The 17,826-nt window shown below is 36.5% G+C and overlaps 1 protein-coding gene across 6 annotated transcripts in view; it reads left to right on the top strand.

The window, feature by feature from the left end:
• Nucleotides 1–54: 54 nt before the first annotated feature.
• The window catches only part of Oct (major octamer-binding protein), a 34,682-nt gene continuing 16,910 nt past the window's right edge, over nt 55–17,826 (top strand). The window contains exons 1-2 of one of the 6 annotated variants that reach the window (XM_030977000.1): nt 55–172; nt 17,420–17,470. In XM_030977000.1, coding sequence (XP_030832860.1) covers nt 17,431–17,470 — 40 coding nt within the window. In that variant the 5' untranslated portion in view covers nt 55–172; nt 17,420–17,430. 6 annotated transcript variants of the gene reach the window in all.

The following is a 17,826-nucleotide window of genomic DNA, read 5'->3' as shown; positions in this document are numbered from 1 at the left end:
AAGTCACAACTTGCGAAATAATTACAACACCATGTAGAAAACGACTGTTCAGAGTCTAACACGTTTTGTCTACTTTGCATCACAGCGTAGCTGAATTAATTTTCGGTGAATATCTGGGCATCGGAAGATTGTCGAAACTACACAGTTTATTCCCAGACTGAAGGAACGAAAGGTAGGAACTTCATTATATTTTTATTAAAAATACAACCAATTGAGTGATTTTTGATTTCATTTGTTGAATCTCGTGTTTTTAAGCTGAGCAATATCTCATTATTTTCCGGAGGTCTTCGGGACAAGCAGTTGTAGTGTGTACGCCCCTACGTAATCAAGTAGCGCGCAGTCGATTTGCTAGTATTTTAATATGCAAAATGGCGGACGAAGCGAAGGAAGATGACGATCAAAGGACAGGTACTCGCAGTTTTACATATTCATATTTCCGATATGTGAAGTAATTGATATTCATCCTAGGGTATTTAAATTCATGCAATGAGTTGTATCTTTGTTGATATCATATTTTGAATATTTGATAAGTCTTTTGAAAGTCTAGAATGAAGTGGAAATGAAAGGAAGGCAGGGAACATCTTCATATTTTGATGAAATTGGTGTGTGGATAGCATCTCGATTGCGATCTTGAAATAGTGTGTCTTGTGTTGCATACAAATGCAGTTTGGGTTGTGTGTGTGTGAGATTCTGACAGCCGAGAGTCTGAGTTGAGTTGAGTTGAGTTGAGTGATCATGACTTTTCACTTGTGCATGGGCTGATATGATTTGCAATTCTTGAATCGAAAATTTGATTAAAGATGATGCTGAATGCAAGATGCACTCCTAACTCAAATTGAGTCTGAAATAAAATTAAGGCAATAAGGAATAGGGTCTAGATCTATGTGAAAACTAGGATATTTAAATTCTGACATAGAGTCTAGTCTATGCCATCAGGTGATGTGACTTTGTTTTAAAAGTAGACACAAACAGAGAAAGAAGTGATGCTTAGCGGCTAGCTAACTTGTTTTTTCGCCCTCAATTTATATGAAAACAACTGAGAAAACAATAATATATACATGTAGATTTACATTAAGTTGGTTTTTATAGAATAAAAACAAATGAGAGAAACATGTCCATGAAAGTTTGAGTAAAATTTGATGAGAAATAAGATAAAGAAATTTTTGAAAATTTGAAGTTGTGATCAATCAAACAAAAATTGGCAACTCTGTGACGTACATGTACGAGGTCCCCACACATTCATTGCTCTGTACTGGATAAAAAAATCTATTTTCTCTGAAGAAAATTTTCAATCGTGCACCATAAATATGATGATTGCAAATTAATAGTACACAACCCCTGTTACCCTGTATGTAACAAATCCATACATTTACAAATTTTACATGTACCTTCATTGATAACTAAGAAAATGAAAGTTTATGACATTTTCCTTCAGAGCAAAGTGGTGAGGAGTAGACCTTGTAATATACACCGTATCATATGTCACAGTCATAGACCTGCCAATTTTTGTGTGATAGATTGCAACTTAAACATTTCTAACTTTCATAATCTTATTTTTAATCAGATCTTGCTCAAAATTCCAGTGACTTGTTCATCTCATTTTTGTTACTGAGCTATATTGTAATTGTATTAACACCAAACATTAATATCAGGGTGGGCTTCCCATTTAAGTTAAAGGAGTAGTCTACATGTACCCTGATTTTTGTTGGGCAATCCAAATTATCCAACCTTCCAATATTAAAGTTCATTTGTGTGAAAGCAGAAAAATCAGAGAAGTAGACCAGTGGTAGTTTGAAAGAAATCAGACAAAAAAGAAGAAAAATATGAATTTTTGAAAGTTGTAATCTCTATACCTACATGTAGGTGGAGATTCCACATTGGCTGCATTGGTAATGTCACCGTGACAAAGTTCCAGTCAACTTTCTCATATTTCCAACACTAAAAATGACAAAAATTTCAATTTTCAAAATGTATGACTCAGGAGGGTCTTTCCGATCTATAACATTTTTTGAGTAGGCCCCAGCTAGGAAAAAAAAAAGAAATTAATGATTTATTTGTACACAACAAATTGGATACCGTAGTTGTCCATGACGACGTCACTACATACTGACCAAATTGCCAATTTGAGATTTGCATGGATGTAGTGATCTGATATTTCAGACATTCATAGCTCCCTTATTATTGGTCCAATTTATTTCAAAACTTTTGCTGTTCTGTTTCTCTTATTTTCCTGCTTTTGTTCAAATTAAATTATTACAAAGGTTGGATTGCCCCTACAGGCATCTTGTAACAACATTAAATCTGAGATGCATGTCCCTACATGTTATCAGTGTCTTTAATATGGTGGAATATTGAAGCCCTAAAATATTGTGCTTCAAAATAAAGATGAAGTGCCTCTTAAAAGTAAAAATCTTTGAGTGACAGGTTTTACCATACCGTACTCATTTTCCTGGACTGTAGTGTTATAAAAACCGTTAGGAAAACTAAAAATAATTTTTTCTGATTTCCCTTTAAAAAATATCTTGATAATCAGATGAGCAATCAGCTTTTAAAAGTCATGGGATTCCTGGCTGACCTAAAATAAAGGTATATAATTATGATTGCAGCATGAGCTAGATCCGGGAATTTGTTTCAGAATCTGAGGCAATGTTACCGAGTCACTCTAGAGTCATTGAATGAGACAAAAACTTGTGAATGAATATGAGATGTAATTCTGCCCTTTAATTTACAATATTTCATACAAAGTGTAAGACAGATACTATGTATGAAGATATTCTTGGCATGGTATGATGCCTTCTAGCATGACATGGGCGCTGCCATTTTCTTGATAATGTGACGTACCAGACGAACTTGTCATGTATCATAAACCAAGCGTTAGTTGGATAAACTTTAATTCAATATCAAAACCTTTACTTTTCAATGAGGGAAAATCATAGCTGAAAAGGTAAAAATTATGTTTGGAGAAATCTTTAAAAAACAGAGTAACAATTGTAGCTCATTTATTTAAGTTTTAAAAATACTAAAATAGAGCAGTCGACAAATCAATTTATGTGAAACCTTCAACACAGAAGAGCACCAATTTATTTATGTAATTTGCGTTCTGGCAATTGTAAAGGATAATAGCAGGTGAATGAAATGCTTCATCACCACACACACCTGGAAAGGAACCATCCAGGAATTTGAATACATTTAATTGATAAACGACTTCGCATTGAACGTTATGTTTAATCAAGAAAATGGCTATGCCCAATCGCCCAAGTGGTTCTGAGAAACTGTACATTATTCTTGCTTTATTCCTCAAACACTTTGGTTGAGAATATTTTAGATTAATGGGCCAGAATACAATAAATCTCTCAGAATAACTTAAGTTGTTTCTTGGGGTTAGGTTTCTTTAAGCATATTGTTTAACCCCTGGACTCCACCACCACCCCCTTTTTCCTCCCACCACTCCCACCCCTTCCCCCTCCCACCACCCCACCCCCTTCCCCCTCCCACCACCCCACCCCCTTCCCCCTCCCACCACCCCCACCCCCTTCCCCCTCCCTTGGCAACTACATTCCCAAAAGCCACTTATGAGTGCTTGCCATTTAAAAAAAAAAATCATTGTAAATTGCTTTTGATGAGATCTTCTGGTTAAGTTTGGGCTAGCCAATTGTTAACCATAGCTGCGTTTACACTGAAAGCAAAAAATCATAGGACTGTTCTCATATTTCGGTGTTTCGTTGGTACATGTACATGTAGTTGCCTAGCTACAGGCAAACACAACAAAAAATCCACCTGTGGAGTGTGTTTTTTCAGACACTGGCAGAAATTTCACAAGATTTTTGCCGTGTAAATGTCCGCTCTTGATCACTCATCGGTAAGTGATTTCGGTTTTTGGTCAGGTGACTCTCCTTGCTTCTGTGCAAGTCTTGCATTCACTGACATTTTTGTGCCTGGGAAGGTCCGATATACATGTACATGTATGTGTGTTTTAAAACAGCTTTTTTATTATCATCTCTCAGAAACGTGATTCTGGCTCATTCTCACACTCAGAACGCATTTTTCCAGCGTTTCAATATACCCATATCTAATTCTAAAAACGTTTGAAATCAGGCTTGCGTTTATCACCATGCAAATTGCCTGAAACACGTTTGAAAACGCAGATTCTAGGCCCAAAAAGGGATGATAAACGCACCCTTAGCTACACAGCAATGAAAAGTGAGGAGAGGGTTGGGGTGGGGGGGGGGGGGAGGGGTGGGGGATTTCATCCACTATTGTACACTTGTAAGTTCTACCACCGTTAGGGGTTTCTACGACTGCATGGCATTGGCATTAGCGGGATTTACTTGGGGTGGGGTGGGATCAGTATTAACTATTATTTTGAGGGAGCGATAAAAAAAAAAGATATATTCTCCATAGTAAGTAGAGAAAAAGATATAGACTGGCTGGATAAATTGAAGATGAATTGTTTTTGTAGATTGTGCTTATGGCCTTCATGTATTACTTAAAAATGTTGTCGCAATGGCAAGCGAGATGGATTATTCATCAGTAGAATCCTTGTACATGCAATATTCACGCTCCTAGGTGAAACTTGATCATCCTAGATGGTTCTCCAGTGCACCTGGCAATGCATGGGGAATACACTGCACAAAAGAGCTCGATACTTTCCACCACTCACTGCTGTTCTGTGTACACTTGTATGCATGAGCATCCTAGCTCTATGCATAAATGCATAAAGAAGGCAGTCTGCCATTATGCAGCGTGCACTGGCTATACATTATGCATTATGCATGAAAATTACCCACTCACACAGAGGTCCCCTTGTTGTTTGACAAAGGCATGCACACACAAACTCAGTGTGCATACAACGTACACACACGCATGGGAATGTATTGGTAGCCTGCCCTTCGGTGTGTATGCATTTATTCAGAATCTATAATAGTGCAGTGTCTATGGACACACAGAACCCTATTTCGCCAGCTTGACTCCACAAACATGGGCTTATTAGCATAATGGAGTCTAGGCTTGAAATCCAGTAGTTTTCAGTAGGCTTGCAGACTAATGTTTGTAGGTGGAAAGAAGGGAACATGTCGTCCTTCAAGCTGCGCAGTGGCAAGAGCAAGAGATGAAAGGTAGAGAGAAATAGAGAGAGGGAGAAGGAGGGGAAAGGAGGGGGGGGGGGGGGTGGTTGACAGAGTTGGGCAGGATCATTTTGATGTGATTCATAGAATATTGAGCAGAGCTTTTTGTGTTGAAACAAATATGTTTTTTTTGTTTATTTAAAAAATGGTTTTCTTTTCATATTCTCTGGTTTATCTAGAGATGAATCTGAAAGGGAAACGATCAATGCCTCAAATAGAGTCTGTTTTTTGTTGTTGTTGTTGGGGGGGGGGGGGGCAATCAGGACAATTTACTGGGGTATTCCCAAGAGACCTTTAAATGAATGTAAACCCATCCGTATCTTTGTTGAAAAATAGCTCCCAAAATATTGTGATGGTTAGGACACAGTCTAATATGGATGAAGGAAAAAATACAGAAGCAATAATTAAAAATTAAAACAAGCACAACAAAAAATGATCAAACGAATAAAGATTTCCTTATTTTCTTTTTCTTTTAGTGACTTTTCTCATTCATCTGTACTCACACTAGGAAATGGCTTAGCTTTATTGTAAAGAAAGAAGCCATTTTGAGTTTAACATTTACTGTATGTATACCATATGTATAAAATAGACATACGGTAAATAATACAAGTTTTAGAAAAGGCTCAGTGGAAGGGGGTGGGAGTGGGTTGACATACAATGGGGAAAAGTAGATGGTGAGCGATTTAGCTCTCAAAAGCTCTAAAACTAAAGAGCTCTGGTAAGCTGAAGAAAAAAAAGCCCTGAGAAAAAACCCAGATAACATACATAATTCAGAGCTCCACACTTTCATGGGGCCTGGATTTTAGTTTTTAATGTCTTTTGTACAGTACATGAGCCCTAGAATGTAATTATATTTCTTAAATATTAGGGCCTTGGGAGTCTGGACATAGATTTGGGGTGCCCATGTCACCCATGTATCCTGGGCACCTGTTAGTGTTGAGCCCTTCATTAAAGCCTGAATCCGATGACTGGGGTAATAATATATCTGTTAAAAGCGTTTAGACACATCGGTGATGTAAAGCACTATATAAAAGCGGAATATTATTATTATTATTAATATCACTGTGAAGAAATTACACTTTTGCAACATTTCCTAAAGGAGCCCTTTGAAAATAAAAATATTTCTTCCTACACTTCAGAGAAAATGCATTGATCATACTTCAGCATTTGTTTTTTTGTTTATGACTAGCCTAGTTTGTGTTAATTTGATTACCAGTAATAAGAAATTCAAAGCAATTTTAAAGCTGTGAAATACATTGTACATATTAACATATTAACGTTTAACAATGTAAAATCTGAGATGCATGGCCCTACGTGTTTCAGTGTCTGTGATATGGTGTAATATTGAAGCCCTAACAAAATTGCGCTTCAAAATGATCATGAAGTGCCTCAAAAAATTAAAAACCTTTGAGTGACCGGTTTTACCATTCTCATTTTCCCAAATAGACTGTAGTGTTATGAAAATGCTTAATGAAATTTTGATTTTCAATCATAAATATCTTGGTAATCAGACAGGCTTGTAAAAGTCATGGGAATCCTGAATGACCTAAAGGTTTATAATTATGATGATTGCAGCATGAGCAAAATGAAGGATTTTGTTCAAGGATCTGAGACAAATTTACCAGATCCCTTTAATACATACATGTATGATAGTACTTCATACAAAGAGTTAAAAAGGTAGGCAACAAATTTTCAGGAATCTGTTGAAGAAAAAAAAAATCAACTTACAAGTTAGATGTATGAAATGGAAGAAAGTTACTGTATACATTTTAATGTGTTTCAAGAGACATTTCTAATTTTTGGTCATAAAAAGAAGTTACGGGTACTTAAATCGTAATTGTATGTATTTTTATGCAACCCAAGATATAACGGCCCTACCGTAGGTTTACACTGCGCTTGATTAAGCCCAATTGCAAAGACTTTCAAGACAGTTTCTGTATTCTTTTGCTTCACCAGTATAAATGTGTGAACATGTCAATGACATCTTACATTATTTAAGCATGATTTCTAATTGTATTTACATTGGGTATTGGATTACCCTGAATTCGATTTCTTGAAAATCTTTGAATTTAATTTGATTGAAGATTTTATTATCTTTTCGTCGCAGTTGAATTTAGGAAGATGTACAATAATAAAAACATTGAAAATAAACATGATGTGTACTGTACATGTACTTCAAAATAAATCATTGTAAAGTAAGGCTGTGCATAACATTGTAATGAGGTACCCGAGTACACTCCCAGGCTTACAAGCGAATACTCGAATATTTGGACGCCATGTTTTTTTATAATTTTTTTGGATTTTTTTGGATTGATTTTCTTTTTTGGGATTTTGGATTTTTTTTTGCCACCACCATTCCACTGGAGCCGTATCCCAAGTCCATCACCGAAAACGCATGGAATTTTACTTCGAGTTGCAGTTGAAGGCGCCGATTTGATAATAATAATAACAGTAAACAATGCTGTTTTAAAAATCAAAGATGGCAGAATAATCCATTTTCCTCCGAGTCCAAACAGAAATCCGGACATTTGGTCCCAGTTTCTGAGTGGTGAGTTTTACAGTGCTTGAGTTGGGAAACATTTTACCGACGCTACCATGCCAGCGGCTGCCGCTCTCCCTGGCACGGGTAAGCATCGGCCTGGACAGTGCCAGATGACCAGGAATTTTTTAATTTAATTTTTTTTTTTGCGGCCGAATATTTGAGTACGAGAAATCATACTCGAGCAGTTGTCAACCGTGCGGGTACTCGAGCATTCGACTACTCGTCGCAGCCCTATTGTAAAGGTATAACTTGAAGTTGATGTGGATGAAGAACATGTATTATTGCAAAGATTTAACAAAATACATTTAAGAGATATTTTATATGAAAATATACGTATAATATCCACGTTGAATATGTACTGAATTAATTTGTCTAATACAGAGTAGTGGCTTCCAAGTGGGTGACTGACTAGTCAAGATACATGAAGAGGGAGAGAAATGAAAGATGTAGGAGGCGCAAAAGCTCAGTCGGTAGAGCAGTGGTCTCATAATCCGGTGACCCGGCTTCGAAACCAAGTCGATGCGCTAGTGCCCTTTGGTAAGGCATTAATCCTCATTACCAGGTCCCTCGGAGAGAACCTAAAGCCGTCGCCCGTCTGGTTGCTTACTTACAAGCATTTATGCTTTCTTAGCAGTCGGGTAAATTAACCACCACCACATTCATGTAATAGTAATATGGTTGCTGTTGGAAATAATAATACTTGACAGAATGTCAATCGCTACGTTGTGATGTTGTTGGTAGTACCAGGTATTTATGCTGTTTCCTTTTAATATCCTTTTAGACCAACCATTTTATTTTCTATTTCCTCTGATAATGTTAACTATTGAAATATTATAGATTAAAAAAGAAGTAAGATTCTTTACAGAAACCCAAATGCATGTATTACATGCAATTCAATAGAGGCCCCTAAAGGTTTCAGAATTAATGTATTCTTCACCTGTTTTTTTTTGGTTAGTTTTTTTCTTCCAGTTGTTACCACTACATCTGGACAAAATATAAATGAGAATTAAAAAAAATAAAAAATAAAACACTTTGCACAACTTGCTTTTATACTGCCAGCCTTTCTTCTTTGTGATTATGCAAACTACAATTTTTTTTCTGTTTTTTATATTTAAAAAAATATAAGACATCATATATTCTGTTTTGTTTCCCCTCTGTATAGAAAGCAGGGCATTTCCTGGGGAAAGAATACGCCATGCAAAGCAAATGTTGAAATTTCATGCAAGCCCCTTTAGCGAAACCAGTCTCCCGTGATCATGAATTTTTCATTCCTGAAAAATATTCATGTCTTTTCTCTTTCGCTTCTCTTTCAGGCTGATTGCCTTGCTTCGTTTTAAGTCCGATGTTTGCTGAATTCCATTTCCATACATGAATAATTCAAAGGGCAAACAGTAGGCTCGCACAAAACATGCAGACAGAGTTGCTTCCATTCGCTTCATATGGTAACGGCCGGAGCATAGCATGGAAATAAAACTTAACAACAACAAAAATACTCGAACACACTTGTACACTAGTGTGAAAAATAATTGCTCAGGGTTAGTAAAATAAAACAAAACAAAACCAGAACTGTATTATTGTATAAGCAGCTAATACATGTGTATGTATTTTGTATAATGTTTAGTATGATAAAAAAAGCAAAACAAAAAACATAACTTTATTTCTAAGCAGCTAATATATTTTATTGCCAAGGTTTAGTATAAAATTAAAACAAAACAAAACAAAAACAGAACTGTATTCGTAAGCAGCTAACATTTTGTTGGTACTAGACATAATCTTTTTACACTGCAGGCTCCAACTAGAGAAATTAAAATGATAAATAATAAAATAGAAAATTTACATGAAAATTATTAAAAAATACCTCTGTAAATACATTCAAACTGATGTTTCTAGAGAGCAAGAGGGATGTAATTCCAAGTAAACCAATATGAGTTAACACACTTATGGCTCTAGAGAGATGATATAAACCTTCGTAACCAGTAATCTCTCAATACCTTTAAATAATATCTGAAAACTCACCTCTTCTGTTAATAACTTAATTGTAAAGCGCATTTGAACATGTTCATTTGTATATGGAAAATGTGCTACATGTATATAAATACATTATTGTTATTATTTTAAAATTGTTACTTCTGCTGAATATAGTAACGTTTTCCACTGAGGCCCTGAAAGTCAGAGTAGCATTAAGCCTTATTTTGTAAGCTATTGAATAAGTTGTAACCCAGCACAACTGGAATTGCATCTCATTAGCATTGCATGTTTTCATAAAATAATATTATCTCCACCAGCATATGTACATGTAGAGTTAAGCCCTTATAATATGGCTATTGTATATAGATAATATCAAGACTTATGGCGTAGATGATCGTGATATTGCACGTCAGGAGCGTTCAAATGAATCACTAATATCGCTAATAAAAATGTAAATGAATTCAATTGAATTTTGCCCGAATAAACAATTGTCCGAGAGATATAGGAACAGATTTGAAAAGAAATAAAAATATCACACATATCGATGCCCTTGGTGCTTTCGTTCAGTATAGAAAACATTCAATTTTTTCTTTCTCTAAGATTACAGAATAAGGGTTATTTATAAAAACATGTACACTGCTAGAGTGATAAAGTATGTCTTGCCTAACATAGCGATCGGTGGATAGCGTTTTGCTGTCCTGCACTGGTTGAAAGATGTCGACCCGCAAGATGAAAAATTGACCTTTCGCGGCTTGCCAGTGGGGGTACTGTTAATTGTGAATTCACCCTAATAGAAAACAAAGATGAATGTTTTGAGAAATTACAAAATATTGTCTCAACACTAGGTATGATTCTGTGTCTTGGGCATTAGACTGCAAGGATTTTGTTGATGATTTAAATTTGTTAAGCCCCACTGCACTACTTATAGCTACTCTATATAGCAAACAATGCCTAATCGGTGCCCGTTGGTCCCCATGATCCCCTTTTTCTTATGTTAATTGAGAACTCATTTGATGACATAACCACCTGTCAGTGACCTTGCAGGGAGGTCTAATCCCCCTGGCCAAATAGTACAGACAGGCTTTAAAAAGACCTCATTTTCCAAAAAAATGAGCAGTTTATTTTTCATTTACCTCCATACCATTGAAGACAATAATTAGCATCGGATAAAAGCAGGTGGATGAATTTTAAAAGTTTGAACATTTGAATTTCAGTGCAGAAAGTGTTTTTTTTTGTGTTCCACTCCGTCCCAAGTGTCTAGTTTTGCATCATCTTTATCGTTCTTTCTTCCCTTGTTGAGAAAATTTCCATTTCTTGGTGGGTGCAGCCAAGCAGTATGCGGGAGCAATCAATTCTATCTTTCCCTGTCTCTTTCCCACTGTCATTTCAACATCATGCAGGCAAACAAGAGGCTGTTTGCACTGCTGGAGATTTTGTATACAGTACGAAGTCATCCTAGAAATGAGGCTCTCTTATACATGTAGTTATACACGGTTTCATCCAATGCAAGTCGGTGCATGTGCTGCATGCTATTTCACTTCAGTCTCTATTCATTCTTCAGTTTTAAAACATGCAAATATTAAACGGCTAAAATACAAGTACATTAAATGGATTCATACAATATATGAGTAAAACGGTCCATCATTAAGGCTCGACAGGTTGATGTATTGATGGTCACAAGAACTAGCAAGTAGTAACATTAATATTTCGGCGGAAGAGTAAAAGTAAGGTCAAACAAAGGTGTTGGTGTATTGAATTTGTCATTAAAAGCAACTAATAAAAAGAAGACAATCTATTGATAAGATGGTTACAAGTATAATTTAAGCCCCACTGTCCTACTTGTAGCTACATGTACTTGCTCCCTCTAAATAGAAAACATTGCCTAATCGGCGACCATTGGTCCTCCATGATACTCTTTTTCTTATGTTAATTGAGAGCTGAGTTGATGAGGTAGTCACCTGTCATTGACCATGCTGTGTGGTCTATTCCCTCCTGGCCAAACTAGTACAGCCGGCCTTTAAGCTTTCATTTGAATGGATTTAGAAATTGGATTTCACCTACATGTAATTGTAAAGACAAGGAATTGTTTTGCTACATGTACACAATTGAATGGGATTGAAATATGTGTTCATGTGAACCGACCTGTGCAATCAGAATGGATGTATATTCATAGCACGAACCGCCAGCGCCTTTGAATTATTCATGGAGCCGGATCCCAAGGCTCGTGGGCATGGTCATCTTTATTCATGAAGTGGGAAAACTGTTGAGGCTCCCCTCTGGGCTCTGGGGTAGTAGTAGTAGGCAAGCAACAGAACCTCTACATGTAGCTTTCTTTGGTACAATAAACTCAAGTTTCTGCCAATATGGATTTTTTTTTTTAGATACATGCATACCACCAAGATTTTTATTTTTAAAATCTTAAAAAGGGATAGGTTTTCTCGATCCAACTGTTTGGAGCCAAAGGGTACTTAGTCAGTGTAAAGTATACATTTATATAGAATTAAGCATTTAACTTAATTAAACACCCTTGTGGCGATTTTCAGATAAGATATAAATATAGTGCCTTATAGTGGATATCAAGTTCTACAGGTCTAAGAAATATGTTATCATGTGTCGTGTACATATGTAGGCCTAGTACTGGACACTGGAGTTCAGCTGTGTGATCGATTATAATTTTGACCAAGGCATTTTCGGGTGTGGTCATAGGTTTATTGGTGAAGCCAGAATTAGGAAAGTGGATCACCGATCAAAATCACTGAATTCAATATATTTCCACTTTTGTTTGTAGGGGATTAGAATTAGATTCAATTATATCCACCTATTTCTTCATGTTCTTGATCGGTTATAGTTTGTATTTCAGAAATTCAGACTCTACTTTAATAGACACTCACAAAATACATCATGGCTATGGCTATGAGTTAGACAGTTTTCTGATGTTTGAGACAAAAAATATTTTCTGGGGCCTATTGAGATGTCAGTCTACATCTAAAATTGTTCAGAGCCCTAAATGTATGTTCTGAGAACTTGTGTTACGGTGAGCCTTCCTCCAGACCGGTGCATTGTGATATCTTTGAAACATGTTTGAGATGAAAATTATAAAGATTAGAGTAAGAAAATCATTTTATTGCCATTTTGTTGCCAAACAATTGTAAGTAGTTGCCGCCATCCAGACTATAGGAAAGACTGCAACGTTAGGAAGAAAGAAAGTAAGAAACACAATCAAGACAGCTTCATCTTTAATAATACACAATTCCTTTTTGTCTCAAATTCCCAACTGGTTATTATTTATCTGTTTACTTTCAAACTTTCAAGCTTATTGGATCGATTGATACATAATTCATGCCCTCCCAAGTTCACCTCGGTTGGTTTGTTGATGTACATGTACACGTACATGGATTTCATACACTGCGACACACATGATACCTACATGTATCATATTGGACGAAGAATGTGACATTGTCGTATAATACAGTTCTGTAGATCTTTCTCAATGTGTAATCATAATAAATTGGGCATAAAACAAACCAACTGTGTACATGTAGGTTATAAGCCTGAACTGTTCAATTTTCAAAGTAGAATTGAAAAATACTGTTGTCATTTTTTTTCTCACTCAGATTTTTAAAATAATGTCCAGCATCTTTTTGGGGTTTTGTTTAAAGGCTGTTGGCACATTTAACTGATTGATTGATTGATTGATTTAAATGTGCTGTATCCAGAAGGTTATCCATCTGAAAACTTATTTTTCATAATTTTGTTCAGGTTTCATTTTACTTCTGTGCCATTTTGGAGGTGAAATATTGCTAAATTATTTAGACGTATGCATGCTATTTTGAGTACATGCAGTGGAATATATAATTAATAGGAATTGATCATTATATTTTTGAATATTTGTTCACCTTGGTATGTTTAGTCTGCTGTGACTAGTGATAATTGAGAAGATAATGATATACAATAACACAAAGGCAAGCACAGTAATGGTTTTGGCCTTCTGGGAGTCGTGGTGTCTGATATGATGATTCTTCCAACGTTAGCGCTGAACTGCCCAGTTTTATAAATAGGAAAACATTGGGTTGTCGTTGTTGTTATTTTTTTCTTTAAATAGCTGTGATAATATCATGGTGGAGGGGTGTCCCTGTGTTGTAGCGTACATGTAGTACATTAATTGCTTAGTGTGACAGTGGCAGATTTTTGAGGAATTAAGTATGTGTGTACGTACATATTGAAATTGACTGGCTTGATGTTATTTGATTGAAGGAAAGAAAGAAAAGAGGGAGAGAGAGAGAGAGAGAGAGAGAGAGGGAGAAAGCATGAGAGGAGGGGGGGGGGGTGGTATTTAGTAGTTTATACTACAGTATTAGAGTTTGATAGATCCGACTTGCAGATTTATGTACATGTATGTACAAGTATATTTTCTTCAAGTTTATTTATTTAAATAAGACTTAAACTTCCATCACATGGAAGTTTAAAGAAGATATAATTCATAGAAACATGCCGTATTATGGAATGCGCTAAAACCAAGCATTAAAAAAAAAGGTCATATTTTACGACCACTCAAATATTGAGATTAAAATAGTGGGTACCAAAATAATATGAGTTTCCTACTTACTCACACAGGAATGTGAGCTGTTTAATGAACCTGAAGATAATCTGAAAATATCTTTCTATACATAAAAAAAAGACATAAAAGCAAAAGTATAATTTGTGTGCTGCATTAGGTTTTAATTGTTATTCAAACTTATTCCCCCCAAAACTAATGATAGTATCACAAGATGAAAAACCAAATGCAAAAAAAATTCAATACAAATGGTAATTTCTCCCGTAGCTAATGCATTTCAATTACCATTCCCCCCACACTTGGTGCATATGATTGGGGAAATTATACAGCGCATGTTTTTATCGGCTCTTCTCGGGCAGTAGGAAATTGCAAATGAACCTTTGAAAGACCTTTTAAAAATGCATAACATGTGCATTGGAAACTAGTCATAAATATTTATCGGAATGAGAAATGGCTCTGGCAGAGCACTTTATAATACAAGTGTCTTTCTGGACGGAGCCCATTTTGCTAAGCAAGAGTATGGTTGCCGTGGCCAGCCAGGGTAGTGGGTTGTTTGAGAAAGTTTTTGAGGACGACCAAGTGAGGTTCATAGTACTTGCCGTTGCGTGTGCAATTGCAAGAGTATGCATTAAGAAGGTATTTATGCATCAGGGATCTCGATTACTGCGTTTGTTTTGAACTTCCTGACACTGTAAGTCTCGTGGTTGTCGCTTTTGATCCCATGTTCTCCATCGTTTGAAATGTGCTGTTCTTTAGAAATCTGTATATTCTGCAGGCCTTAAATTAATCGACGGCCATCGACGGCCAGGCCGTCGATGCCCCTATGACTGGCCGCGGTGCCCTCCCAAAAAAAGATATATTCACGGCCAAAAAGGCTGTGCCCTTTTTTTCAAACTGGCCGACGTGCCTTTTTTTCCAACTGGACGTGCCCTTTTTATTTTAAATTTGCGCACATAAAACCACCAATTGCGCCCATAATCATCTAAAACTAGACGGCAAGGCGCAAGTGTTTTCCGTGAAAATGCGCCCATAAATTATTAGAACAGTAAAAATACACGAATCACGAACAGTTTGCCGCCCACGAGCTCTGTTCTAGCTTCGTATTTAGTGCTTTAAAATGCGCCCTTTGTTATAGGCAATGCGCTAGCGCACGTACGTACGTACGTACGTTCATATTATGCGATCGCATGATATGCATATGGTGCATGCTGTTGACGCACGCACGCACGTACGTACAAATCGAAGGCCAGGATCAAGAAAACAAATCGTCAAATGGAGAAATAAACAAGCATTCAAATAGTCATTAGAGATCTGTCGAGGTTTGTTTGTAGGCCTAGTTTATTATTTTATCTCAAATAGAATTTAGAATTATCTTATTAATAAGTTAAGAACACCTACGATGTTCTCGATCGTAGTTACTCTCATTTTGCCACCAGCCGACCTCGCTTCAAAAAGCTACCCCGCCAGCTTCCCAAGACGAACGTTTCGAGTCCCGGTAAAATTCCGAGGGTGCATCGGTTTCGCTGGCAAACTTCCAGCCCGACAGCTTCCCACCAAAAGTGGCGAGAGTGTGTGTGCGAGGAACGATTTTGGTTTCGTGAATGCACGTTACGCAACTGAGCTGAGCGTGTCACTTTCAGCTGTCGAATGTCTATAAGGACATTTTTACATCTTATTTCATTAGTTAGGCCTATGTAGGCCTTTCTATACAACAGTTAAAAAGATAATTTCTTCAAATTTGCTCCTACTACCGAGAGAGTGGCGGAAGGTTTGTGTGTGAGGTGCGATTTTGATTTGGAATACCCGGCCCGGTAAACTTGCCAATTAAGTCCTTCTGACTTTCGATGTTTGTGAAATTGACAATTTATTTATTCATTTGCTCATCAATGTTTTTAGTTACTTTAAAATACTGTTTAATGTGCAAGTTTGATGTTCTTAATCAATCTTTCCTGTTCACATTGTTAAGATTAAAAAGTTATTAAATTGATCGTTCGATCTATTCACATTATGAAATTAACATTTGTAGACTCTCTTTGAACTTATGATTAGATAAGCGGCCTATCTGTTTTTGGAAAATTGCCCCTTGCTCTGGTAAATTCCTGTGGCAAAGGGCAACTTAAAAAAAAAATTGCCCCTTGCTCCTGGCTGCTAAATCTAAGGCTTGCGGGCCGCCGCCTTGTTTGCAGGCGCGTAGCCAGAGTTTGGTGTTTGGGGGGGGGGCACATACATGTAATCGATCGAGGTCAAAAAAAGGGGTCTACAAAATTTCAACCGATCCTGGAAATTTTAGGGGGGGGGCACGTGCCCCCCGTGCCCCCCCCCCCCCCCCCGTGGCTACGCGCCTGCTTGTTTGTATGTACCATAGACCTCTATATATTCTGTGAAGAAGCTGGTGCTAAAAGTCATGGGAAATTGATCCTGCACAAGTTTCATAAAATACACATGACATCTAACAAAAATAGAATCAATTTTTTTGGCCTCATACTCGATGCCCTTTTTGTAAAATATTTTGGCCTCGATGCCCTTTTTGTAAAAATATTTTGGCCTTGGTGCCCTTAAAAATATGAGGTACTCGAGGCCAAACTGGCCTTGCCCTAAAAATGACGAAATTTAAGGCCTGATTCTGACTCTCTTGTGATTTTATTTGATTTCTTCTATCTTTTCTCACTTAACCTTTTTTGGCTAGATTCTTCACTTTTATTCTGTTGTCCGTACATCATTTTTCAGTGTCTGTTATCCAGTATTAATGTTTTCAGTATTTTTTTCTTCAACCCTATCAAATTTTTCAATCTTCTTCTTCTTATTTTTCTTCTTCTTTTTCTTCTTCTTCTTTTTCTTCTTCTTCTGCTTCTTTCTTTCTTCTTCTTCTGCTTCTGTCTTTCTTATTCTGCTTCTTTTTTTTCCCAGCTTCTTTTTTTTTCCTTATTCTTCTTCTCCTTCTTCTTCTTCTTCTTCTTCTTTTTCTTCTTCTTCTTCTTCTTCTTCTCCTCCTCCCCATTTTCTGCTTCATTTGCTTCTGTTGATTCTTCCTCTTCTTTTCTTCATCATTAATTGGATTGGACAATTGACCATGTACCTTCTTTTAATAATCCAAAATTTTGAAATGTACAGGTACCTTTCTTGAGTCATCATTTTCAAGTAAATATTTCCATAAATTGTTTATTTGCCATTTTGAAGAAAAAAAAAATAAATGTTGTAACCTTTTCTTTTCTTGTTCTATTTGTATTGCAGGTGTCCTCATCATGAGCACTGAGACAGCAGAAAACTCTCCTGCGAAGAAAAGTAAGTCGAATTTAAAAAAAAAATGTTTATTTAACCCCCCCCCCCTATTGTACAGTATTTAGTAGAGTTTAACCCAGGTAGTATTGGTCAAAATAGCAGAAAAAATAGGATGAATGAAACGTTAATAACAATGAGGGCATGGGGCCTATAGCAGTTACTATGTCAATGACTTTCATCAATTGTACAAGATCAATTTTTCTCTTCCTGGGTTTGAAATGGCAAATTGAAAGGTGTTGTTTAATAAAGGCATTGTGTAACAATGTTTCCAGTTTTACAAATCTGAGATGCATGGCCCTATTTAGCAGTGTTTGTGAGATGGTGTAAACTTGAAGCCCTAAATAAATTGTGCTTCGAAA

Source organism: Strongylocentrotus purpuratus, unplaced genomic scaffold (genome assembly GCF_000002235.5).
Source record: "Strongylocentrotus purpuratus isolate Spur 01 unplaced genomic scaffold, Spur_5.0 spur5_scaffold_1, whole genome shotgun sequence".
NCBI classification, from domain to species: domain Eukaryota; kingdom Metazoa; phylum Echinodermata; class Echinoidea; order Camarodonta; family Strongylocentrotidae; genus Strongylocentrotus; species Strongylocentrotus purpuratus.
Note: the sequence above shows the minus strand (reverse complement) of the source record. Positions and strands in the feature narration are given on the sequence as shown.